Genomic DNA, 27,773 nt, shown 5'->3' on the forward strand with positions numbered 1-27,773 from the left:
CACTGAGTATGGGACTGTAAAAAGGAGTATGAAGGATGTGTGTAAATAGGAGACTGGTAATAAACATGCTAATAATGAATGACAACATTTAAAATGGGATGAGGGCTGGGGAGTTTGGGTGCAGTGTTTATGAATTGTTCTGTCCTAGTTTTCCCTATGTGCATATTTTGGAAAACACAGTTCCCTGAAATCTGAAGTAGGCTCCATAATGCTGTAATGGACTTTGTCTATGGAAAATGATCATATTGGTAGCAATTCTTCTGGTGCTCATTTTAGTAACACTAATAAGTATTTCATTGGCTTTTACGTGCACAGCGCAAGCACTTCACATCATTAACATTAGCACAGATGAAGACAAAACCCTTGAAGGTCATTCAAAGATTCATCCTCATTATACCACCTATGTTCTAAAAGTAACTTGACTAAAGTAACTAAAGTTCATGCTATTTTAATTATATTTGAATGAATGTGTTTTAAACTCTACAAGAAAGATGGATTTAGAGATGCTAATGGATGGATTTAGAGGGTATGAAATAGCTACAACACATAGTGTTTTTTTTTTTTTTGTTTTGTTTTGTTTTTTTAAGAGACATTAATTGCTTTACACTCTTATGTAACTGGAGCCACTCTATGTGTGGGTAGGTGTTTAAATGCACATCAGTGTTTCTGTCCTGCCATTTCCATATGATTAAAATGGAACTGGAGAAGATCTCCAAATACAGCCTTTGCTACAGCCACTGATATGGCTTTAAATTGGAAAAATGTCATGCAATGCTTGAGGCCTGGCTTAGTGAAACTTTATTTTTTCTTGATTTTTATTTTTTTTCCTTGCTCATTATCTCACTGAATCACACTTTATGTGAACCATTATTTCATTTGTGCATGTACAGTAGAAGAACCTTTCATCACAACTTTCTTGGCACCTCAGAATGTGGAGGAATCAATAGATCTTCTGCTACAAATGAACTTAGATGACTGATATGGACCAGATTCCTAACACATGGCTGGCTGTGCTTTGGCCTGGGAAATTCCATCTTGGAAGAACATAAGCAAGGCTCACAGCAGACATCTCTGCCTACATAGTAGTTCAGTTTATACATCCTGGGCCTTCATCATTTCATTTCAATATCTGAAAGGGGTTTTGTCAGGTATCAGAAAAATGAAAAGAAGCTTATATAAAACTAATTTTTAAACTGGTAGGAGTTGCAGCAAATTTTCTTTCTGAAACTGAGCCTACCCCTGCAGGGAGATGCTGCTTTCCTGGGACTGCAGATGGCAGGATCAGCTGTGGCTCTCGGTCCTCTTGCAGTTTTCCCTTTGGGAGACTGAAGTGATTCTTCCAGCATGGGTTTGAGAGTATTTCTACAGGCTGCTTGTTCCTGCAGGGCTGACACTTTCACCAATGAAAAACAGTAAGTGAGAAGACCTTTTGAGTCAGAGGGTGGTTTTAGGGAGATTTAAGCATAGAAAGGAATTTAAGCATAGGAAATTTAAGCGTGTTTGATATGGAACAGCTCCTTGGTCCTTACGTATTCAGCATAGTGAAGTCACATCTGGAGGACATGTTCTACAGTAGCGAAGAGATTCTCCTTTTAGTGAAGCACGTGTCAAGATCTGTGAAAAGTGTAGGGGAGATGCACTGCACTGTTTTGTATCTGTCCCCAGATATTGAGTTGGCCTCAGGCTTTGGGTGAGTGCAAACAGAATTAAAAATTACTGCCTTGAGGATGAATATACTCATTTTGGTAAAATTCAGTTTCATAGCCTCAGGAGAGCGGTTCTGTCAGGTACCATCTATATTCGTGGGCTGGGAGTAAAGTCTGAATGAGCTCCCTGTCCTGATACTTGTCTCTGCTTTTCCCCAATTGTATCTCTACAGCTGCTGCTTCCCCTACCAATACTGAGCTCATGTGCTCATGTGTCCTGTTGTCTGGAGGAAGGTGAGACCATGGCCAACTGCCTTTCTGTCCCACCATTCTGCCCACCAAGGCTGGTCTTGCCAGTGCTGCCTTTTCCTTCAGTGCCATCAGTGCTGGCAAGCAAAGCATGGGGGTGGGTGTGTGACTGTTGCAAGAAGCACTTGTGTTCAGGGATGTGTGAGGTCAGGGCACTTGAATGACCTGCTCTGCAGAGACAGCCTAAACTTGTAAGAGAGCTGGGGGCAATGGCATGAGACCTACCACATTTCCCTCTGGTGCTCATATGTATCTATGAGTTTGTTGTATTTAACACTGATAGCTTAGGTAACTGCTTATTTCGCTTGTGCCTAGAACTAGCTTCACCATCGCTGAAGCCTTCAAAACTCTGTTTTAACCTGTACTGTCTAGGAGCTCTAAGTAAGGAGGGTATAATCACTACCCTCCCATATATTACACCAGCAGATGGGGATTGTGTGGTGATGTGGTCATTAACGAACCCTGATCTGATCATTGCTATTATTTCCACCCTTTTTCAGCACAAGTAGCCATGAAGGACCAAGATACTGCATGTGCTTCAGCCTGTAAATCCCATTACAGCCAGCCCATGGAGACTTTGGTTAACATTACAAATGCTTTGTATTTTGATGAATCTACTACAAGACTGGAGGAAGGCAACAAAATTAGTTATTTCCAGACACAAGCTGTTTACAAGCTTTGAGGCTATTGCTGCTTTGCTGTTAGATTTTAGCACTATTGTCTGAGAAGGGACTTCATGTTATGACATTTGACATCTGAAAAAAAGCCTGTCTGTGCATGTTTGGTACAGAGTGATTTCATCTGTCCAGATAATCTTCTAAGAAGGCTTTGTATATCCACCCAGGGAGTTTTTACAAATTCACTGCAGAGATCCCTGAGGCACAACATACATATCTTTTAAAAAAAATCTTTATTATTTAGCTTTGTTATTTTTACCTCTGCTGAAAATGTGGCTATGTAAATACTATGTGCTGAAAAATCAATAATATATGTTCTTGCACAGATTTCTGGATGGGGGAAGAAGCCTCAGCTCAGTCTTTGTTCTTCGCTAAGGGGAAGAAAGAACTTTCTACTCGTGATTTTTCATACATTCTTATTTTGTAACTTTGCTGGATTTTTGCTGAACTCCTGGGGAAAGAGTAATTCCCCCTAGAGTTTCACAGCCAAGCATTTCTGTCTGCAATTAGTATTCATTTAAAATTAGATATCTATTGGGGTAGGGCTGGACCTCAGATACTTTTCCTCTTGTGGTTTTTTACTCAAAAATATGCAACAGCTCTTATAGGAGCAACTTAGCCCTGCATCAGGATAATTTTGTTACAGCATTCCTCAGGGAGGAGTGAAATCTGTTACTCTACAGCAGCCAAATGAGCATATATCATATTTTACTTGACTGCTCAAGCCTATAGCCAGCTGAGCAGAAGAAAAACTATTGCACCTTCATTTTCTGCGAGAAACATCTGGCTTGGATGCCTACACCCTGAGCATTCAGAATTCTGAAGGCAACTTCTATTTGGACATTTTGGGCTGATCTCTCCTTACTGAGCTGACATCATGGTTTCATCTGGTGCACGTGTGTTTTGCCACAGGTCTTGGTACAGACAACCTGAACTGCTTCTGACCTGCATCAGTTCTCAAACAGAAATGGTGCAGCTATATATTGGGGTGCTAAGCCCAAGTTATCAGCTGTGTGCTGAGACTGGACTCATTTTGGAGATAGTGATGCATTATATGGCTGTTTGGCTTCCAAACTCATACCCTTCTCTTTGTATTATCCTGTATGATGTGAAAACATAAGACTAGATGGGTGAGTCTTGATAATGAGCTCAGACTCCATCACTGGATGAGCCATAGTCTTGCACACTTCATGTTCTCTATGTATGGTGCAGAGCACGTAATTCAGGAGTGCAGGTGCCATTCACCTACTCAATTGCAAATCAGACACAAAGCACTGCTAATTCAGAGTCATTCTCACTAAATAGAGAGTAAAGAGTGGAGGATTAGGCTCTAAATTTAGTCTGTTTAGAATGATACACCACTGAGTATCCCATCTATTTTCAAAGACGTAATAAACAGCATGGCAATACTAGTAAATGCCATTAGCTCTTTGAATTAATAGAATTACTATTGGCAACAAACAGTAATAGATTAGAGAAATTCCCATCTACTACATGAGACTAATTCTTGGCAGTGTGAACATAATGAATCCAAGGAGTTTACAATAAAACAACCATCAAAATAAAACTTGGAATATAAATTCTCAGCCTAAATTCTCAGCCTGTAAACACTTTTTTTTTTTTTTTTTTTTTTCTGCTTTTCTCATTATTCAAGGCACTGTTGTCAGAATGTCTTAACATTTGTTTGATGTTTTTATTGGTTTTCAAAGAAGCAGCTGATTGGTTAATGTGACTTAAAAACTCCTTCTCAACACAAGACACTTCCAAGTTTTATGTTTGCCTGAAATCACACTTTATTGGGCAAACAGATTATAAATTGTAATTATACAAATATATTAATTCATGCCATCTTAAGTGGGGTATGAATATTAAAGTACTAATCCTATTCTATAGCTTCTTTAGAAATTTATTTTCAATAGAAGAAAAAACACGTCTCAAGCTTATCAAGTGTACAGTTTATTCAGCATTTCCCAGGATTTGTTAGCTTTATTGATAAAAATAGCATCGTTACAATGATTTCTTTTAGCTTGAGCACAATGCGAGCTCTCAAAATGCTCCAGAAGCCAGCATTTTATCACAATAGTTCTTAAGCCTGATACCAATTCCTTGTTGTTGGGGTAACCCACTGGTATAAATGGAAGTATTGTTGACTTATGTGGAAGAATTAAGTGCTGTTGAGGTTCTTCCCGCTGGAATGGGACCAAGAATGGGATTACAGTTCATTTTGTTTCAGAACTGGTCTTTGCTGTTCCTGCCCTCTGTCTGGGTCACAGTCCAAACACTATGACTGACAAAAGCTAAAAACCTGTGATTCTGCACTCCTTAAGGAAACAGAATGTGCTTTAATTCTTCACCTGTTTGTCCTACATTTTAAATGATCTTGAAATAGCCATACTGAAAAGAGCAGGCAGAACAGTGTTTTTCATTCCCTGACACTTTTTAACAAATGAAGTTTAATTGCTGAACAGAACCTTCGCCATCTTTTAATAATGACAACTTTGGTTATTAAAGGTAACAAAGATGCTGATGGTTCCAGTGTAGAACAGAACCTTTGATGTATGGGAATTACAGGTTATTAGAAGATCTGCACAGATATTGAAAAATAAGCTCCATGCTCTTTCCCCAGATCTGTGTACACCTAGCAGTTTCCTCAGATTTAGACACAAAGCGAATATTCAACATGATGGCTGTACTTTAGAATGAATACTGACAGACAATATCCTACACTGTAAAGGAAAACCTTTCAGTCACAGGTGAACCATCCGGAGTCCACAATGCATGTGGAGAACCTGACCGTTGGCTCTTCTAACAGGCTGGTGAAAAACAAGCTTTTTTATGGAAAATAGAATCTTGCCTTATCACCTTAAAAATATGCATCCCATGGGCTGGACACCAGTTGTATATTTATTTATTTCATTTTCCTTGCTGAGCTATGTTTGTTTGTCCAGTACTTCACCTTGACAGCCACCACTAAAGCAACACCCCTGAAGGACTGAAGTTAGAGCAGACTTTATTTGTTTAGACAACCGAAAAGTTAAATGTTCCTTTTGTTTCTTTACAACTAACCTTTCAAAACTGCTGTAATGGAGAAACAGCTTTTGGTAAACTGAGCAAAAATGAGTTTATACCTTTCTCCACTTTTTGATCAAGAACAAGGTAAAGGGGAGGGAAAAAAAAATTACTGCAAAGTAGAGATAGAGAGGGTCAGTGCTTTCAGAATGATTCAAGATTACACAAACGATAAGCAATTCAAAATCTTTTTTATGCCCTTTCCTCTAGTCTTCATCATTATGCTGCCTTCTGTATTTTCTGTTATTCTGAACCAACCAAATAATAGTATTCACACAGAGAATGTGCTAAGGAAAATGACCAAAAAACAAAAATGTAAGGCAAAACTGTGACTAAGTGCTGTACCAACAGATGTTGCCATTCTCTGTCTACATTGGCCAGCCTTCCCTTTGTTTAATGCAGGAAGAATATTGACTTTATTATGGCTTCCAGTTGTTCTCGCTCCAGAATTAATAGTGAATAGAAAAGGAAATCAAAAAAGCTTCTTTCTGCACTCCACCATAGATAAGCAAATAATGGCACTGATTCGATGAACATGCCAGACAGACTCAGTAAAACAAAAAGCCTGTTTTTTATTTGCTGTTCTGTAATCGGTTTACAGATACCTAAAACTTATAGGAAAGACAACATCCATAGAGGTGGAGGCTCCACAACAATTATATACATTTTTGCTAATGTGTGTAAGTTCAGTAAACGTTAATTTGATTCTCTTAGCATTATAATCAACAGGACAGAAGAAAATTTGCATGGAAAATGCATCTGTGTAAGCATTTTTCTTCATAAAATAATCCTCTTAACCAATTGTGTTTTTTTTTTTCCCAACTATTTGAACAAAAACTAATTTTCAGGTGATTAGTAACTTGTATTATGAGTATTAAGAGACTCTGCCATGACCTGAAAACATTGGAAGCAAATAATATACACCTAAAAAAAGAGAACACAGGCAGAAATGCATCATATAGAGCAATAAACTATTGTGTGAGTCTACCTCTTATGTGGTGAGGTTCACTTAGATAACTCTGCTTTAAAAATGAAATTAGAGATACCATAAAATCTCACAGTGAATTGATAATAATAAATCTGTTGGATGTTGTCATAACTGGTAATGTTGGAAAGGTCAAATCTTCAGCAAAGGAAAATACTATAGCTAGATAAAACATAATTGCAACTCTACAGCTGATTTACCCATTGAATTAGGCTAGCAAGAATCTCAACTAAAAACAGTTTCCTTTCTAATCCTTGTTCAGAAAGACTAATACTCACTTTTAAAAGATCTCCAGCAACATTACATACGATGTCCTTGATCACTAACTGTGCAGTTCCTTATTATTGCCTGTCATTTCTCTGCCTGACTCATCACATTGTCTAAGCTTTTTCTAAATGTTTAAGTAACTGCAGCCAGTCAAGCCAGTCATTCTTATCTCTTCTGGGAGTGATTTTTTTTTTTTTTTTTTTTTTTTCCCCAAAGACCTTTTTTTCAAAGGTTGTGCTGCTTGGGGAGCTTTGTGCAATACTCTCACAGTTCTCCTGCTGTTTGTTGATCAACTCTTCAATTCTAACAGCTGCAAGCAGCTATTGTGGGAGGCAGGGGATAGATTTGTGGTTTTGGGGCAATTTGCAGTAGGAAATGCTAACTGGAGAATTATCTAGAGGATCCCGTATGAAGGAGAACAAGTAACACCCATTTCAAAATACACAGTGCCATGCTAAAGAAACAATGCTTGCCACCAACACAAAAGGAGTGTCTTACAAAACGTGCAGGATTTCTGCACTGCCGTATGTTTTCATTTATGATTTAGCCCACAGTTGTGAATTCATCGTTTTTTTACCATGGAACATTATGCAAACAGTGAATTTCACACCACTCTGCTTAATATCTTGCTCAGTTGTTGGTACTGCCTGGTTTAAAAAACAAGTTGACACTGTTTATCCACAAAACACTTTCTAGACCAAGAAGAAATATGAATATGTTTCTGTTCCAAAGCTAATACCTTCTGTTTGTAATCGTGGTGAAGCACTACAAGGCTCATTTTCAACTTTGGGGAGATGTCTGTGCATTTCCCTTTTGCTGTACCTATATAGCAACAGAGAGTAAAGTCATGCTTTAGTTCATTCCATTCTCCTATGACAACAAGTCCCTAAGCATTTCGCTGGCTTTTATGTTAAGGTTAATGCTGATCACTAAACAAATTAAGCAATTTATGAAGCATTTTTCAGGGTAGTGTTTTCTCCATCATAACTCTGTCAAAATCCTCCTTCTCAAACTCCTACTTATGCAGTTCTTGAGCTGAACACCTCAGCACTTTGAAACACCGTTGTTTTTTTTTTTGTTGTTTTTTTGTTTTGTTTTGTTTTGTTTTTGTGTGTGTGTGTGTGTGTGATGATTTGCTGATGCAGCAAGGGATGGGGGTAAGATATGGGAGCCATGGGACAGCAGAGTGGGGAGAATTCTATTTTGAAGGGAAATTTTCTTAGCAAACCTTTCCCATTTAGTTAAACGTAAGACAGTAAAGCTTTTCATAAAGTAAAAACAACTTGAATTGGTGACAGAAAACTAACTTAACAGAAGTTGATCCTCTATTTGTAGTCAGCAGGATGAGGGAGGTGATTGTCCCCCTGTACTCTGCTCTGGTGAGGCTGCACCTCACGTACTGTGTTCAGTTTTGGGTCCCTCACTACAAGAAGGACATCGAGGCCCTGGACCGTGTCCAGAGAAGAGCTATGAAGCTGGTGAAGGGCCTGGAACACAAGCCCTATGAGGAGCGGCTGAAGGAACTGTGGTTGTTTAGTCTGGAGGAGAGGTGGCCCAGAGGAGACTTTATTTCTCCCTACAACTGACTGAAAGGAAGGCGTGGGGAGCTGGGAGTCAGTCTCTTCTCACAGGTAACTACTGATAGGACTAGAGGGAATGGCCTCAAGTTGTGCCAGGGGAGGTTCAGGTTGGAAATTAGGAGACATTTTTTCTCAGAAAGAGCAGTCAGGCATTAGGACAGGTTTTCCAGGGAGGTGGTGGAGTCACCGTCCCTGGGGGTGTTTAAGGAGAGGTTGGACGTGGTGCTTAGGGACATGGTCTAGTGGGTGATATTGGTGGTAGGAGAATGGTTGGACCAAATGATCTTGGAGATCTTTTCCAACATTAATGATTCCATGACTCTGTGATTTTGTATTCCTGTTTTGATTGTACTGTGCTTACAGATGTGCAAATAGTAGAGATTTCATCTTCTAACAGAAATTGATGAAAAAGCAATATTTATTTTAATTTAGCTTTTAATGTTACATCTTCTGAGAGATTTATTTTCTCAGAAACCATCTTTCACTTTAATGAAAAATGTAGTTCAGTTTTTAAAATTTGATTGTACTATGATAGACTGTATACAATATTCTGTCTGGTATTTGCCTTCAACTCTGGAAAGCTCTAACTACTTACTAGCATATAATCTACATATATTTTCTGTAGATCATTTCTGAAATATATTTCACTGATTGTGTTTCTTTTTTATTGTTGACTCTGAATACAATTTTCAGTAAGACTGTCTAGGTATATCAAGACTACAAAGAAACAGAAATTGCCCATATCTGCTGTCAAGGTATCAGATCATCCCATGTTAAAGTGAGAAAAATACTCTTGCTTGATGCTTATAATGCACTTTGGAAAAACATACCTTCAACCCTCACAAAACCCAGACATTCTGGAGAGAAGATTGCTTTTTTTTTTTTTTTTTTTTTTTAAAAGCACTGTTGTCAATCTGGGTCTATGCTATGCCTTGCTGTCTGGGCTGAAGATTCATTCACCATTTCAAAATGTCATAATTTTCTCCCTGGAACTAGATAAAAACTATCAAATTTCATCCAAAGTGTCTCTCAAAGCACAGGCCAATTTTAGCAAGCCCATAACTAAAATCCAGCTGGATATCTTCCTGCTCTCTGCCAGAAGTCCCCTTCTCATCTGCCATGCAGGTGTTCAGTTTGCTTACCTCCATGCAAATGAATTGGACACCTGGTGAGCCCTCAGCCTGCATACCTCATGTATCAGAACAAAAGATATTGACTATCAAAAATACATATATCACTTTGTGGCTGCCTACTGCTGCCTACTCAACGGAAAACCCAACCCTGAGAAAATGAACTGGATTGCTGACATTAGAAAATGTGTGTTTACTTATCTTCTTGTAACATATTTTCACTCAGGCTTGCATATAAATTCATTTGTGGCACTGATGTGGAAAGCAGTACAGACGTTGCCTATCTACTAGCAGCCATGCTATGGAAAATAAACTGCCTCTCCATGAATTCATTTGATTCATATCTGTAATAAAACCCAGACTGAGTAGTCAAAGCATTTTATCTCCAGTCTTATCTCATAGACATTGTTTCAAATCTCACCTCAGCCACAGTACCTGGAAACGTAAGTAATTTATGCCAGGGAAACATCTTGTGTGATAAAGCATCTTGACCCTGTTCTTAGCTCTTTGCACAGATTTTAGTGTAAATCACTTAGCACAGTGTTGTTCAGCTGCTATTCATGACATAACTTTCCAAAATGCTGTGTATCCCTGGGATGGATGGGATGTACCAGTATTTCTGCAAATGACCTCTATGAAAAAGCTAACTTTACATGGACCAAACGGCTTCTGAGCTCAAGCCTATCACATATGAGAAAAAATTGCAAGAAGTGACTTATTTTAGAAGAATTACAGGATGCAAAACAAAGGACACAAAATGACTTACCCTCATCTGAAACGAGCAGGTACTGGGAAATGTTATACAAAGCCATGAAGTGAATTTAGGAGAAACAATGTCCCAGAGACACGGGGAATCCCCTGACCGAGATATGGAAGGACTGCACAGCAATGATCCAATTTTACTTCCTAGAGTTTTTCACACTAAATAAGCACAGAAAATACCCAGCAGAGGGTAGTATCATACTCACACAGTGGATGGACTAGATAAGAAAATGTTTTTATTTTACTATGAATTCTACCTTTTCCTCTTAACAAATGTAGCAGTTTTTGTCATGGATCTGAGCACATTGTCCTTACTTAGGTCTTGTTACTCGTTCACTATGTTTATGCAGCTATAATGCCAGTTTACTCAGTTTCTTAGATATCTTGCCAAGTACCTGAAACTTTTCAGTTGGCACACAGCAGTTGTATCACCAGCCATATTCCCTTCTCTTGCCTTTGACTGCTCTGTATAGTAGGTATGGTCAAGAGAATGAGTTTGAGGAACTTTTTTTACTTCCAAACCACATCTAAAACCCATACAACTTTCAGGGGACTCTAAATTGCTTTGTGCAACTGGTCTGGTAATGCTTGAATCATGAGGCTAAGGACTGTTGGGGGAAAAGTGCTCCTTCTTTTGAATTAAAGAAGTAGCAGATTATAAAGCAAGGAAAAAGGCCTTTCTCTAGGTTTTTAAACTGACTAACCTTATCTTCCTGAGTTAGGGGAAGTATCTCTGTATTATAGCATTAATGGAGAGACAGAGGATTTTTCAAACAAGTTATTTAGAGGAGAAGGGAGGGAAACTTTCCTCCTTGGCACTTTAAGCAACCTGCATTACCTCCCCGGTAAGCAGACTGATACCAACTGAAGGTATTCAGCACTGCCATGCTCAGATCTCATTATAGCATATTAGAAGCAAAATTTTGGGTGCAAAGTATGTGAACTGCTCATCTATCCAGGAACTAAAGCTCAATATCCACCTTTTTGCACTATTGCATCTTCCTCCCCTAATACCACCCTTGCAATTTCTTGCAAAAGGCATTAAGACCTTCAGGGACACATATGAAAATTTGCCAGCCTCTTTAAAGATCAGCAGAGCCCTCTGCTGTTACATATTACTCTGCTGTTACATATTGTTGTCACAACCAAAAACTGGGCAAACCTGAAATTTAATGAAATTAAATAGCCTATTTACAGAATAGCCATGCCTGTTGCTTACTTAAGAAACAAGCAGTTAGTGCCATCAAAGAGTAAAGAGAAAGAAGCAGTAAGTTTTGTGTTTTGACATGCCTGATTCTTCTTACAAATGAGTATTGTTATTACCTTCTCCTGCGAACCCATTCTGCAAACAATATGTTCTTAAAGTGAATATATAAGCTAAACAAATAATGAATACACAAAGTGTTCCCAAGGCAGACCAGACCCAGGTGGGTTTTGTAAGCTAATGCTGACAGAGGATGCACAATGCTGTGAGGTATTCAGTAACTTCCCTTTATTCTTGCACTCACACTATGTTCATCTGGAAACATACTGTACCGGGTAAAGTCTACTGTGCTGACTCAAGTTAAATTCACAGTTGCCTCTTGATATATCACAATATGTCATTCAGTAATCCCACTGAGGAAAATGTAATTATCATGCAACATCTTGTGCTGTCTTGGGATTTCTCACTAGGTAAGTAAGAAATAAATTCCTGTCAGTACCGCAAGTATACTGTTTTAGAGATGTAGGAACAGACCAGCTGGGTCATAAGCCATGATGCTCTGTTGAAATCACTGGTCACAGGGGATATGTTCTTTTTTAGCTACAGGCTGTATGCCTTTTCATCAGAGTATGCAGAAGCTTGCCCACTGTCCAAATAAATGCTCATATAATGGGATTAATTCTCATAATATCCCTGTGAGGCAAGAATGACAACAGAGGAGGGACTGATGGCCAGAGGAATTGCTGTGTCAACAGTTTGAAATCTGTGTAAGGAACAGAAATTGACCCTATGGTTCCACCATGGATCTCAACCCTGAGCCAGTTGTCTTTTTTCCTATAATGCAAGATTTGACCACTGTAGGCACCGGTCTCCTGCTGAACACAGACCAAAATGTAAGGTTTCTGCACTGCCATCCAAAATGCTCTCTCTGTGCCTGTCCCAAGCTAGCTGAATTACCGACTGCCTTTTCTTCTGGAACCATGACCTCCCCTGACAGATTTGCTCCGCTGTTACAATGACAGTCACAATTGCTGGAACACAGAAGAATTAACATCCACATAATTCCCCAAATGGTAGACCTACCCTAATTTATTTATTTAAAAACAAATATACAAATAAAATAAAAAATCACACATCTATACAGAGAATGGAAGAAATTCTCACTTGTGACTTGTAAAGCTTACATCATGCTGATAATGTAGTTGTGGGTGTGAATAATAAAAGAATCATAGAATCGTAGAATGGTTTGTGTTGGAAGGGGCCTTAAAGATCATCTAATTCCAACCCCCCCTTGCAAATCATGATCCGGTTTCCCAAAGCCCCATCCAACCTGGCCTAGAGCACTGCCAGGGATGGAGCATCCACAGCTTCTCTGGGCAACCTGTTCCAGTGCCTCACCATCCTCTGAGTAAAGAATTTCTTCCTTATACATAATCTAAATCTGCCCTCTTTTAGTTTAAAATCTTCCCCCCTTGTCCTATCACTACACTACTGACAAAGAGACCCTCCCCAGCTTTCCTGTAGGCCCCTTCAGGCACTGGAAGGCTGTTATAAGGTCTCCCTGGAGCCTTCTCTTCTCTAGGCTGAACAACCCCAGATCTCTCAGCCCTCATCACAGAAGAGGTGTTCTAGCCCTCTTATCGTTGTCATGGCCCTTCTCTGGACTTGCTCCAACAAGGTCCAAGATGCATAGCGAGCTGTTCACATTCATTTTGTTTCCACTGGAGCTGCCTCAATATAGACTAGGGAGGCTAAGATCTCAGATTACTGTCAGAATAGCTTCTTATACCAACATTTAAATGTTAGGTTAGGATGGATGGATGGATGGATGGATGTAGCAGCAGGGAAGTTGTAAAAAAGCTTCACGGAAAACCAAGCTATCTGCAAGCCAAGACTCTGAAATGACAGAGAATATATTCCTAGGATGATAAAGGGTTCTTGCTTTTTCTCACTTCCTCATTTTTGTTTGCATTTTGCTATTTCGATCTTAGCAGCTTTAGCATAGAAATTCAGCATTTTGAAAAAATTTCCTTGATGCCTATGTATGTTCAGGACAGTTCAGTTTGTTCTGAGTTTATGAATGTTAGGTGTTTTGCAATAGAATGCAATTACTGCAGGCACATATGATCAGCCTAAGATTGGTTTGATTGATCACTGATGTATCCTCATGGATTTTGGTGAAAACTAACCTAATGACCATGTAGCCTGGGTACTTTTATAATCTATGTACTCCAGAAGATTCCATTGGAATTGATATTCAGTGGAAAAACAGCTAATAAATAAGAATCCCTTTTTCCCTACCTAGGTTTCAAATACATCATTTTTTCTTCTACAGACTGTCTATAAAAGATTATCCAAGAGCACACGGATATAGCTAAATAATAGAATTAAAATATTTCAATCAAAATGCATTAATTCCAAATTGACATTGATTTGCTATTGCCAAAAGTTTGTTTTGTTCTTTTTCAGAATTCTTGAATGTTACGAAGTGTCACAAAGATCGCTTCTGTAACTGGAATGCATATGAAATACTGACTTGCTATTTGCTTGGACATAAGAAGAGCAAAATTATGCATCCTTCTAAGTTTTGTGGATTCATAATGCTTTCAGTTATATTTCAAATACTCTGTATTTTTTTAATCCCTATCCATAATATTGTTATCAACTCTCCATCACTGTAATCATTTGGATGAGAAAAAAAACAAACACAAAAAAACACAAAAACACAAAAACAAAAACAAAAGCATAACAACCAAGCAACAGCTGAGGAAGGTTGAGCTGCCTGCTTTAGTCCAACCTCCCTTTTAGTCCCACAAACACCCTTCGAAACACAGCAAACCACAAATTTATATAAAATGTCTGAGTGCATTGTATTCTTTTAGGAAAGAGGCTCTATATAGTCCTATCCAAATAACATAAATCCTGTTTTAAATAACGGTGAAAAGAATTGTCCATATGTCATGACAGCTGAGCTGCCGGGAGATCAGCAGGGTCCCTGCTGAGCCAGCAGTCATCCCCTGCAGGTCAGGTGCTGACGTTGTTCCCTGGACCAACAGGTTACCAGCAGCAAATCTTGCAATGGTTCTCTGTGATCTGGAGTCCCAGGGTTGCCTGGATTTCAGAACACAAGCTGTGCAAAAGGCATTGAAGCCACCAGATCCTGTACTAAACACATGTAATAAGCTTGCCTGAACAATACATGTCTGAATCATCTGCAGATTAATATCTAATCTTCAAAAATATATTTGTTTACAATAAGACAGTATCTTGATAGCTATCCTGCTGTGGCAGGATCATAGTTATAAGCAGGTGGATTATCTAAAAAGAAAAAGTGACTTGTGAACAGATTTTAAAAAAATGTATCTATTTTCACTTTCCTTTTCTCATCATTTTGAGGAAAAAAAAAAAAAAGAAAAAAAAAAAAGAAGCAATCCTGTCCCATGTTACCTTCTGAGAGGAAGTAGTTCTGGAGCTGTCCTGTCATTTAATTGCTTATGGCTTCTTGGCTTCTGCAGATGTGAAAAATAGGCACCTAACACCAAGGACATTGATGACTGCTCTTTGCCAGCGCTGGACTTAGTGTTACCACTCTCAGGTAGCTCATGAGTAGAAGAATATTAATACACTTTACAAGTAATTTACAACCTATTTAACATATATTCTTGGATGACCTTGAATGCTTACTGTAACTGTGAAGGCACAAAACAACAACAAAAAAAACACCCCCCAAAAAAACATAAGCAGTGTTTCATAGTGGAAAGTATAACAATCCTGTACCCATGTCACACTGCAAAATGTCCAGAGACAAACACTGCCCATGATGGTGCAGGACCATGTTATTCTTGAGAACAGTCTTGACTCATGTTGTGCATCCCAGAACTGCTGTCACCTCCTAGCAGTTCCTCTCCTAGGAGCTACAGCAGTATCGCTTATAAAGCATCCCTGTTCCAGCAAGAGACTAAGCAGTTAGGGGGATGGCTGGACTAGATGATCTTGGAGGTCTTTTCCAACCTTAATGAATCTATGATTATATGATAGATCAAACCAACAGAAGGGCAGCGGTTGGACATGGACCACATTATCCTATTATGTCTCTGGCAGTGGTATTTCCCTGGTGATATCTAAAGGGTAGAACAGTGTAAAATTTATTATGAGGATTATTGAGTTCTGGGAGGGGAACAGTGGAAGATTTGTGTTATGATACGTTTTCAGAATTGCCATGATAAAATATACAGACCATTTTGCCCATCAGAATGATACACTCCAGCATGAAGCAAAATTTTTAGTTTCACATTTGATATTGGCTCAAAGAACTGATAATTTGATCCAGTGCAAAAATTTCCTCTGAGAGCAACTCTCTTTCTGACAGACCATGGTGTATTGGTGAGAAGAGCCAGGACAATTGCTTTGAGTGAAATTGTTTCCATTTTGCTGTTTGCATTTACATTGTATTTTCTGAATTATGCTGGTCATTGTAATCATCTGCTTTGTGCTTACTCTGAGTTTCTGCTAGGAGTAGCTAAAAGGAAAGAATGTGTTATTCCTTGAGATCTCAGTAATACATGCTACTTATGAGCTTCTGGAAAACAAAGCCGTTGTCTTGACAGTGAGAACTGAAAAGATTTCTATGCAGGATTCATTTTCAATTGATACCACAATGACACTGTATTTGCTTCCTATTAGTGCAGGAATCCACACAGCATTTTAACAACCTGTGAAGTCTGTCATTGCAGATTTGATTCCCAGCATATTATTGATGTTTTGCAGCTTACTCATTTTTTTTCTAGTCAGACCTGGCACAGTGGATAAAATAAATCCGTAATTTACAGGTGGCTGCTAATCCCATGTTTTGTTGCCTTCATAGGAAGCCAGTGACAAAGCTGCACACTGCCTGGGAAGTGCAATACATTTATGAAGTCTTTGAAGCTCACCTATGTCCCCTCCTTGACCAGTGTATTGGTATTCAGAGTGAATATTTTACAAAAAAAAATGGTCAAAGAAAGGATAAATCAGCATGGAAGAACACAGGGGAAGGGGTATCATTCCAGCCTTGGTTATTTGCTCATGCTGAAGAGTAATTACACAGAAAATTGCAGTGAAACAAAGGTTTAAAAATGCTGTAAACTGGAGAGCTGGACTGCTCCTACAAACTGCTGAACAAACTGTTGAGCTTGTAAAACTAACATGCACTTAATTCTACTGGTGTGAGACATTTCATCCATGAGCATACTCCTTAAAACCAGTGAGGCCATCAGCATCTGGTCCCCTTCAATAGGGATCAGAGTCCTCGGTGCTTGTGGGGACTGGTGCTACCCAAAAACTCCTGAGACACGCAAGCATGAATGCATCTACCTGCAGCTGATTGGTACTCATTTTATTTCAGCTGCAATTAAGAGGTTCTTCAGCGTAAAATTATGATGGGGAATTAACTGCACTCCTCTTTTAATATGATTAAGATCCTGAACAATATTTAGACACCATGTATCTGTTTCAGCAGTTTTAACTTTGCTATCTCTTCAGTTTTTTCTATAGACAATTTAAAAAGACACGAATGAAATTCTTCAATCTCAGCCAAATGGATTGATGAATCTTAATGGAGAACATTTATTCCAACTTTTAATTAAATTTGGCAGTCTGAAACCATTAATCTTTGCTTTGAAACTATGCAATCTACGCTATTTAAAACCTTCAAACTCACTCTTGCTATGAGGTGCATGTCTGTGTGACAATACAACTTTGTAGAAGCTGCCTTTGTGTCTTTTAGACTACCTTCTACCTGCTCATGATATCACACAAGCAATCAAAGATTTGCCCCAGCAGAGGATGGAGCAAATCAGTGTGACACTGCTTTGGCCAAACCCAGCCTTTTACTCTTGAAAGGACATTGTCAAGCTTGATATACAGAAAAATTAAATCTACCTTCTCCAGCCCATGTAAATCTTAGTACAGAGCTAGTGCTTAGAGAAAGGTTGAAACAAACTGCATTATCTGGTGTTATTCCACTAGATTATTCAGACTACTACTACAGATATCTTTGTGAACATATTTGCAGCAGCCTTGCCTTTGGGTAGAAGTAATTTAATTTTAATACGCTTTCTGGAGTGCTGCCAGCGTTACAGGCAGTATTTCATGTGAGGGAAGAGGAATTCTTCAAGCACAAAGGTGCATGCCTGTAGATTTAGAATTCTTTTTCTTGAAGAAAAAAAGGAGTCTTAAAGAGCATTACAGTATAAAATCTTTCTGGAAGTCATCTTGGACTCTTTCACCAACTGAGAGAAGCCCTTATAGTTAGTTTCTCAGGCTTCACTGATGTTTTAAAATAGAGGTTATGTAGATATGGGGAATAAGACATCACAGAGAACTCTTCTCAGCAGCTGCTGTTTGGAATACAGCACCCTGCAAAACACAGCAGCTGGGGATGCTGATGAATGATGGAAATCCCTGGGTTTGATTTAACAGTTTCAGCTGTTGTCTCAGACTACTTGGCATCCTCAGAAAAGGAACAAGTCTTTTTGGTGCTACCTGAGGGTGAGGATCTTTTCACACCTCAGGGAGAACTGGTGGTGTGACTGTTCCTTCTTCTGGGTGCACGGCTTCAGCTCCAGGTCTTTCCTGAACTGCAGTTGGAAGAAAATTTATTAAAACAGCCTAGAAGAATTACAAAAAAACTCTTCAGGCGTAAAGTACAACGTGAAGTTGATAAAAAAAATCACTAAGTTCTTCAGCCATTTGAAAATTGTCCATTAAATCCCTTTATGAAGACAAATGTTCACTGTGGGAGTTTCTGATATTCTCACCTTTCCAGATTCAGAAATAATAAGGCAATGAAAATGGGGAAAATAAAAATACAAACTTTTAATTAAGCCCCCTGCCCTGTCCTACCTACCTGCCTACACAACCACACCCACCCACACAAAAAAAAAACATTTTTCAGGTTCCTGGAAAAACTCTGAATTTTATGGAGGTATTTTTCTCTTTTTGGGAAAAGGATAATTTTGGCGAATGGGTCCTTTGTGTGAATTGTTGACTATTCTGTTAACAAAGAATCATTTGTGACCCTGAATGTTCTCGAAATGTTTGTGCGACTGAACTGTGGGGTTTGTGCAGGCTAACAGACCCCCAGACTGGAAGTTTTCAGTAGTCACAGCACAGGCACATTGTTTGATGCAGATGCACAAAACAGAGCATGCTCAGCAAAACCCTGGATTTTTTCATCCACGTAACTGGAAATACACATCTCATTGCAGGTCCCATTGTGATAGGATTAACTGTAGATTTCAGGAAACAAACCTGGCAGGAGAATTGTTTGGGGGAATGATTAAGAAATCATGTGGTCCTTTCCTCCCCAGGTATTTCTGACAGTTCACCACAGTAATAGCACTGTATTTCAGACTTATTTTTTATTTTATTTTTTACTCCAGGGTCGGGAGAAACAAGAAGGAACTAAAAATGTTAAAAATTTGTGTTGTATGGCTGTATTCCTGAAATATGTTTTAAGCAAATGGGAAGTGTAACTATCTTATCTTTTGTCTTCACAAATTCAGGCTCCACATGAGTTATGTCATCTGGCTGGATGTGTCAGGATGCCCTGTGGCATCAGGTGTAAAATCAGGGCTAAAAGATTATGTACGTGGGTCAGAACTGAGTTTATCAGCCCTTGAAAAATACTGGAAGTACAGGTAAACCACCTACAGTGGCCAGAGAGAGAAACAATTGAGGGAGATGGAAGAGTTGCCCATCTAATAATAAAAGAATCCCTTCTTTTCTATGAAGGGCATTAATAGCTAGTTTGTTTAAACCTTGAAATAAAGGAACTTGTGAAGTATTATGCCTGTCAGGCTAAAAAGAGAACTTGAAATACTTGCTTGAAGCTGGTCTCGGTAGAGCTTGATTTAAAAAAAAAAGAAAACAACGAAGTTTTATCTTTCTGGGTCACATGAAACGACATTTAAGTTATCACTTTATCTGTTCTGTCTACTTGTTAATTTTGTTGAAGGACCACTTATTCCTGTATTCAAATGAAAAATAACCCAGCAAAACATCCAATAACATGACCCAGCTACTTAACCTCAAGCTGCCTCTTTCTACATTCATTCCATGTTTCACTGTTAATATAATTACTCCTGCTTGGAACAGACAGTGATGAAATGATCTGACCTTTATGTATTATTACTTGATTAGTTTTTCTTTATTTGCTGGAAAAAATAAAATCAGTTGGTGAATGTTTCTATTAATATTCATTTCAAGTCCTCTGCATGTCCTTCACGCTTTTCAAGAGAGTTGCTATATAACAGAAAAGTACTTCTCCCTTCTTCTTCTGCACTACTGCTAGGCTAATTTTCATTAAGAATTGTTGAGTTTTATGCCATTTTTCAAAATCTGTTTAATCTCTATAAGGATCTTCAGGCAAACGTATTTAGACTGAGGAACTGTATTTATTTGTCATTGTACCTACTCTGATCACTTCTGTTGCCTTACGGGCTGAACTGAAAGAATTTGACTTTCTAGTTCTCCAGGTACCAGACTTAAGGCAAATAAAGGAGACTTGACTGCTGTGATGCAAAGAGCTATGGAAATTGGGTTCATGATGCTAATTTGGGTCCTTAACTCTCCACAAGAGCGATGATTTCCTATACTGACATTCACAACAGCCAACACGCAGCTTTCTCAGACTCTTAACCCAGCCAATCAACTGATGGACAAGATGATGTGTGAAACTCTGGCAAAGTATATAAGCATAGCTTAACCTGCAAAAAATGCCTTAAGACAGCGTGCACCCATACATCTAAGTCTCTCTATTGTTCCTAAAGCTGGGGTCTGTTGCATGAGTGCTGGCCAGCCAGGAGTAATGGGTAAATTTCCAGTGGTTCTAAACCTTACCCAGCTTGAGGCTTTAAACCCCAGCATTGCCTGGGACCAACAGCCCTGGGAGGGCTGAAATCGGGTCCTGGGCTGTTGGCACAGAGCTACCGTGTGTTTCACAGAATGCCTTGATTTCTCTCTTTACTAATACAAAACTTGAATTTATCCTCAACAAAATAACACTGAGGAATTATTACAATATGGCAACATGGTGATGATATACGTAACTGTGTCTGAAAATATACAGTGAAAAATGAAAAGATGGAATTCCCTTGCAAATTGGCCACTGTATAAATGGTTGTGCTGGACATTAATGAATATCTTTCTGGGAGCCGTTGTGCATTTTGTTGTAAATGTGCCATAATACATTTGCTGCTACGGTGGCAATGTGTGATGCAAAATGACTATGAAAAAACTCCTTCAGACAGTGAACTGTTTATAAGCCTCCAAGGTAGTGTATCTATAACTTCCTGGTATGTTGGAGGGTGACCTTCTCTTGGATTTCATTTCTAACGTAAGCTAGTGTTTCAGCAGTAGGCCTGGGAGCAGCCCTAAAAGCTGCAAGTAAAAAGAGAAGCACTACATTGCTTAGAAGAAAAGTGAAGTAAGTGTGGTAGAAAATGTCTGATTAGATGGGCTGTGGAGCATTGATACTGTGTGAAACGCTTAATCTTCCAAACCCACTACAGTCATGCAGTCATGACAACGTGAGGGATCATACACGACATAGGTCTACTCTGTGCCATAACTGCATGACTTTATTGTTGAACATAAGCCAAGGTGTCAAAAATGCACCAGAAGATAATGTATATTTCTAGGTCTAGTTTTTTATATATATAAGGTAGTGATTTCTGAACAGTGAGCAAAGATGAGATCCTACTTCTCTGCAAGATTTGTGACTTGTTTGGGAGTAAAACAGTAAAACAGACTTTAGTTGTGGAGAAGCTAGAGAGTTATACCTCTCCTGTCAAAGAACAATGAAACTTTTTTCCTCTTTTCTTGCTGGGACATAAAACCTGCAATCTGGTATCACATAAACGAAATCTGCATCATCGGTGTAAAATCATTATGGCATTTCAGGAACAGAGTTCCCCAAAATGAACCAATGGGCTTACTTTTTGTGTCTCTCTCAACTGCTCTATAAAAAGTTCTTCAATGTGTGCATTGGTTTTCAAAGCTTTACAGCACATAACAGCTGCTTGTTCTCTATTATAAAGGTTTGACTACCTGCTCAGTAGGAAAAACAGAGAGAAAATTGTCATGTATTGCATGTCCACTTTTTTTTTTTTTTTTGAGTCCAGTTACTTCTCAACTGTTTCCTTGTAGATATAGCAATATATCATATCCTTGCTTGCCCTGAAGCTTGAAGGTAACTACCATGAATCATACTATCCATGTTCATTCTTGATGTACAATCAGCAGCTTCTGTTAATCAGGTAAAGGTATCAGGGTAAAGCAGACAATTCACGTCACAGAAACTTAATAGATTTAGTCATAGCATGGTTCTTAATGAACTCTTTATATTCATGTAAATGTCTAATACACTTCGAAAGGAACTCTGTCATGGATGAAAATTAGCTCAACAGTCATTAATTGAGACAAAGCAGAAGAGTCACCTTGTACCTTTGGAAGTGAATGCTTTGTAAATTCCAATTACTGTAGCATGGATGTGAAAATCTGATGGAAACAGATTAAAACTTATGATGTATTATGAAGAAGGTATTATTAGAACAGGGCAATGGTCATTACAACGTTTACATTCTACTTCTGCTTGTTCAAAGTATGACAAGCTCTTCAGCTTATTACCTGCAAAAATCAATAAATGACAACGTATCCGATGCCAAACATAGGTGTCATGAGAATGACTGCTTCAATTAATCTTTCTGTAAAAGTTGCTATGGCAGCTCAGTGCAGTATTGTTGAACTACCAAACAGTTATAAAACAATGCAGTTTAAAGAGCTGAACAGATGAAGCCTGAGTACTTAGGGGAAATAGCAAGAATGGCTGACTTCAAGGCTTTGTGAGTTTTTAGTAATTAATTGAGTATATTCATAATAACTTAGCATATTTGAAGAAATCATTACAACTAAACAAGCTGCTTGAGCAGACAGTTATTACGTATGGTTTTCACAGAATTCACAATTGTTCTGTTGTTTATATTTCAACTTTTTTTCCCTGATGATTGGATTTACTCAGACATACAAATCTGCCCGTTAACTTGGTGGACAGCCTACAGCCAGGACAAATTCTCATCTAACACACTGAAAGTGTACAGAGATATAAACAAACAAGCAAACAAACAAAACAACAACAACAAAAACTTTACTATTATTTACGCACTGAAACAGAAATAGAAAGTTTAACCTCACCAGTGGGTACCAAGATTTAGAATATTTGCCTCTGCCATTCTGGAAATAAGGTTTCACATTCCTGAGGAGAGCCAAGGGATGAGAGAACTGCCTCCACTCCTCCTAGGTGAGACTGACTGAATAGAATGGCACCTCTTACTCCTCTTACTAAGGAGAGAAAAAAAAACATCTACAAGACATGAGTTTAAAAAGAAAGATGAAAAGCTAAAAGATTCACAGGTTGCTGCAACACTTCAAATCTCTTTTTCTCAGAAAAAACAAACAAACAAACAAACAAAAAACTAGAATAAGGCATTATGGAATCATAGAACCATAGAATATCCCGAGTTGGAAGGGACACATAAGGATCATCAAGTCCAACTCCTTATGTCACTAGGCAGGAATGTTTCTCTTAAGATGACATAGCAATCCCCTAATTTCTGCACTGATGGATGAGGTTACTGATCATTGTCCAAAAAAAGACTATGCAATGGTCTCTGACAAGACAATAAAGACCTTGTGACAAACAACACTGTAGACATGGTTTGAATGTAGTACAGGTGATATGGGTGAGCCCTTTCTGACTGATTGCAAATGGGGACTGTTTTTTTTCCCATATTTTGCCTTAAGGTACCAGTTTTTGGCTATACCTGGGAATGGTTGCTTCATTCCACTGTGAAGATGCGTAGTTTTAAGAAATTAAAACATCTTGTCACTTTAGAAACTAGAAAGTTCAAATTACACTTTACCACGGGCTGTGCAAGAACTGGAAAGGTGCAGGAAGTTGCATGTCGGAACTGTCAGAGCTAGGCAGAAATGCTGCAAGCCAATGCAATGCAATGCAATGTGAACCACAATGCAATACAATGCAATTAATACCCATTAGCATTTCCACTGGAAACTGTCACATCCACTCCCCTTTGAATTAACAGGATTTCAGGTGTTGAAACTTCATGAGATAAACTCTGGACCTTTCAGAGAAGGTATTTTGGTGATGATGTTTGTGGTATTTGGCTTTTCCAGGGCACACTGCTTTGCAGAAGCAGTGATCCTGCTACAGGGTGGTAGAAACAGTTCGGAGATTATTTATTCTTTTACTATTTTGATATAGAGAAGTTCTATGTTCTGCTTTCTCTGCCACATCTGCACAGTCCCTATTGTGTCCTCCCTGAAAGTACAAAGCAGCAACAGGAACTCCAGGAGCTGAAACTTGAGACTGGTATGCTACATACATGCAAAGTGACAAATATTTTTTCCTCCCAACTCTCCTAGGCGCAATCTTAACAAATAAATATAGCAGTTACATGCAAATAGGAACTGTGCTTGTACAGCAAACAACAGAAAAAAGTAAATATGAAGAGGGAAACAAACGCTCTTCATCAGTTTTGAGTGACAACTATTAACTCTCATATAAAAGGAAAAAAAAAACAAGACCAAACAAGTAAATTACTTTGAATGGACAAATATCTTTTTTTTTTTTTTTTTAGTGAAATAAAATGCTGATCAGTATGGAAATGCAAGGTTTTAAGCTTCTTTTAGCCAAATAAGCATTCCCCTACATAAACAACGCATCTTAGAGTTTCATGAGACCCAGTACAAGAAGTGAGAGCAAAATGCCTGGGGTGCATGCTAATCCAGCATGATTCTGTAAAATGTTCAAGATTGTACCTGATTTTTCAGTTTCTTCTAGAAAAAGACTGTCAAACGAGGCAAGCAGTGTACAGACATATTTTTTGTTCTTCAAGCCTGCATGTCTAGCAGCACTCCTTTCAGCGGCAGAACTGAAATCAAATGCCATACGTTGCCCACCTGTAGCTACGGGACTTTTCTAATTTTGATAGCTAGATAGGGAACATCCTCGTGTATTTAATCTACAGTGCTTTTTTCTTCTACAGACATGTGTGATTTGTAGAAGCTGCACATTCTTTACTTTTTGACACTTTTATTCAATACCGTTAACTTGCAATACGAGGAGTCTAACTTTTAAATCATTTGACATTAAGAAAAAAAATCAAGCAAATCTGTCATGTGCCGCTACAGCTAAGGCAAACCGATGACAGCTGCTGACACTGTAAGGAGCAAAACAGCGCAGGCAAAACCCAGAACCTCAAACCTGTAGCACGCATGCTGAGCAAGGCAGCGAGCACTTCTGGAGCGCTACACGCAAACGTTGTGCCAAGAGCACAGCTAACTTTTCCTTGTACCCCGACGTGCCCGGCTGCTTTGCAGGATTTGCTCTCCCTCTCCCTCCGGCACAGCCCTCTGTGCAGGCAGGTGCCGACCCGGGGGCGAGAGGTCGCCCTTTGCTCACTCACCATGTTGACTTCGGACACCACGTCGATGCTGGCGATCTCTATCCGCATGCCCACACCGACGGGCGGCCCTGCGGGGAAGGGAGAAGGGAGGGAAGGGGATGCGGGAGCCGGGGTTAGGCGGGGGGAGCCCGGGCAGCGAGGCCGGGGCGCGGGGAGCGCGGGCGGCTCACCTCCAAAGTCGGGCCTGAGGCGGATGTCGTAGCCGTGCAGCAGCCCGTCCACCGTCTCCTTCACGTAGGACATGTTGCTGGGCTCGTCGGCGCTGCGGGAAGGAGCACAGCCGGGTTAAGGGAGGCGGCCGGCGGCCCCCGCGCCCGCTCCCCTCCGCCGCTCACCTGCGCGCCGCGCACGCCACGGCCAGCACCAGCACCAGCACCAGCGGCAGCCGCAGGGCCCGCGGGCCGCCCCGCCTCGCCGCCCTCATCCCGGCCCTGGCTGCTCCCCTGCCACCGCCGCCTTGCCGGGGGCCGAGCCGCGGGCTGCAACTTGGAGCGGAGCGGAGCACCAAGTCCCGCCGGCCCAACGCATGCGCGGAGCCCCCCGCCGCCCCGCTGCCCGTCATGGGGGCCGCCGGCACGGCGGGGGTGAATGCCCGCTGAGGAGCAGCGAGCCCGGCGGGGGTCCCTGAGCGGCCGCCACGCGTGGTCGCCCACCCCCGGGGGAAGGGGAGGTGGGCGCGGGGGTCTGCGTGGGCAGCCGCAGCGAGAGGGAGCGGGGAGGGCAGTTCTGCGGAAAGCTCACTGTGATGCTAAGGTGACACGAGAGGTGACACGAAAGGGTAGCGGTGCATCCGAAGGGAATTACATGGCAGGGTGATGTGCATAGTTCACCACTTGTGAGGGCTGGAGTTGTAGTTACACATCTGTCTTTCTTTGCTTGTGATACCTGTCATTAGAGAGGTCCCCCCCGAAGTACCAAGAGTGGCATATGCAGTCGGTCGCAACATGTTTTGAGTTGCGGTTTTTCAGCTGAAGTCATTGATCTTGTGTTTTTAAAAAGACGGTGTGAACCTATGACCTTGTGTATCTCTGCTTCTCCCAAGCGATATGACACGCTGCATAACTGGCGTCCAGTGGGCACTCAGTGCCTTTGCCAGTGCGGTTCCATTTCCCCGCATAGCAGCTCAGCAGAGATAACATGTATCCCTTTCCAATTCTACCCCTTTCATGTGTGCGCTAGGCAGCCCTATGCTCAGTGACCTGGGAATACGTATTCCATGTTTGTGAGGCTCCTACAACATCACACAGACTTACTTCTGAAGAAGAACGGATATTCGTGATGCTCTTTTGGTTGAAATATGCCACGATATTAGGAAAATGCAAGCATATTGAAATACAGAGTTTGTGACACAAAATCTAGTATTCTATGAAAATTTGTTACTTGGGAAGGAACACAACACACTTCCTGTAAGACTGCCACAGGAGCATTTTACCCTCATAGCTTCTTCTCAAAACCATGACAGTATAAGTTTGTGAAAATAAATATTTTACTCATGGCTTATTACAGGTGTAATGAGTATTTTCAGTTGGCTTTCAGGTCTTCTATATTGAATATGTCTTTCTTTTCCTCCTTTTTTTAGTCCTTAGTTTCTGAAAAATATGATCTCCCTGCTCAACTCATACTTTGGCATTGGTGTTTTGAAAGAGTTTAAACTTTTCTAATCAGGATTAACATATTTTAGTAGTATTCAAGAATAATTGGTGCTGCTGGAATAGATAGTGCTTCAAAAAAAATAAAAATAAAAATAAAAATCTGCCCATAGGCTTGTACCAAAAGGTATCTTTTTATGCAGAATTACATCATAGTCATAACAAAGTTACCTGGCTGCTTTGAAGCACTAAATGGGGATTTTCTAAGGGACTTGAGAATCCGTTTTTACTTCTTGATGGTTTGCTGCACTATCTGTTGAAAATAATTTTAACTTTATCATAAGCTATGTGAAAGTCAGAAGTGCCTGTATAAAAGGGAGACTGCTGCTCTGTTTGGCTTTCCAAAATCTGTCATAAGGCATGAGCGCAGGAGTTTATTCTATATGAATTCTCTCTTCTCTGTAAATTTCAAGGCAGCCATATTCAGAGTAGCTGTAGTCTAGACTGAATGCCTGTTAGTGGTTGAAAGGTGTTAGGTGTGTTTCTGGAGCTTATCCTGGGACATCTGTGCTCTAAACTGGGATCTTGAAACAACTGCGGATATCCTGCTGAGTGGAGGGAATGCTGGAAAGGTCCCCTAGTGGTTGGGGGTTGAGAATAATAAGGTTTATGGGGGACTTTGAATAATTACACAACAGAGGAGCTGCATGGCATTGCAGGGGCAGTGAGAAGGATTCCTTTTGCCCCCTGCAGTGGATCATGGCAATGTGATGGGGACCTGTCTTTTGAATGCTTCCATGTTGTTACTTCATATCCTGTCGCTGTCCCCAGAGAGCAGAGCTCAGCAGCTGCCCCTCTGCTCCCCTCATGAGGGAGCTGCTGGCCGCCATGAGGCCTCCCCTCAGCCTGCTCTGGGCTGCACAAACCAAGTAACCTCAACTGCTCCTCATACGTCTTACCCTCTAGACCCATCACCATCTTTGTAGCACTCCTTTGGACACACTCTAATCTTTTTATGTTCTTTTTATA

At 40.0% G+C, this 27,773-nt stretch overlaps 1 protein-coding gene across 6 annotated transcripts in view; it reads right to left on the reverse strand.

The window, feature by feature from the left end:
- Positions 1-25,810, reverse strand: part of GABRB1 (gamma-aminobutyric acid type A receptor subunit beta1) — a 129,370-nt gene extending 103,560 nt beyond the window's left edge. For 4 of the 6 annotated variants that reach the window (XR_004750450.1, XR_004750449.1, XR_004750448.1 and 1 more), the window contains exons 1-3: positions 25,491-25,810; positions 25,326-25,417; positions 25,156-25,223 (exon numbers count right to left, since the gene is read on the reverse strand). Coding sequence is in view for 3 of the 6 variants with exons in the window: in XM_035325176.1 (XP_035181067.1) it covers positions 25,156-25,223; positions 25,326-25,417; positions 25,491-25,717 (387 nt within the window). In the remaining 3 variants the exon portion in view is untranslated. The remainder of the gene's footprint in view (positions 1-25,155; positions 25,224-25,325; positions 25,418-25,490) is intronic. The other 2 variants (XM_035325177.1, XM_035325175.1) reach the window with 2 other exon arrangements.
- Between the last annotated feature and the right edge of the window lie 1,963 nt (positions 25,811-27,773).

The sequence above is a fragment of the Oxyura jamaicensis genome, chromosome 4 (genome assembly GCF_011077185.1).
Source record: "Oxyura jamaicensis isolate SHBP4307 breed ruddy duck chromosome 4, BPBGC_Ojam_1.0, whole genome shotgun sequence".
NCBI classification, from domain to species: Eukaryota; Metazoa; Chordata; class Aves; order Anseriformes; family Anatidae; genus Oxyura; species Oxyura jamaicensis.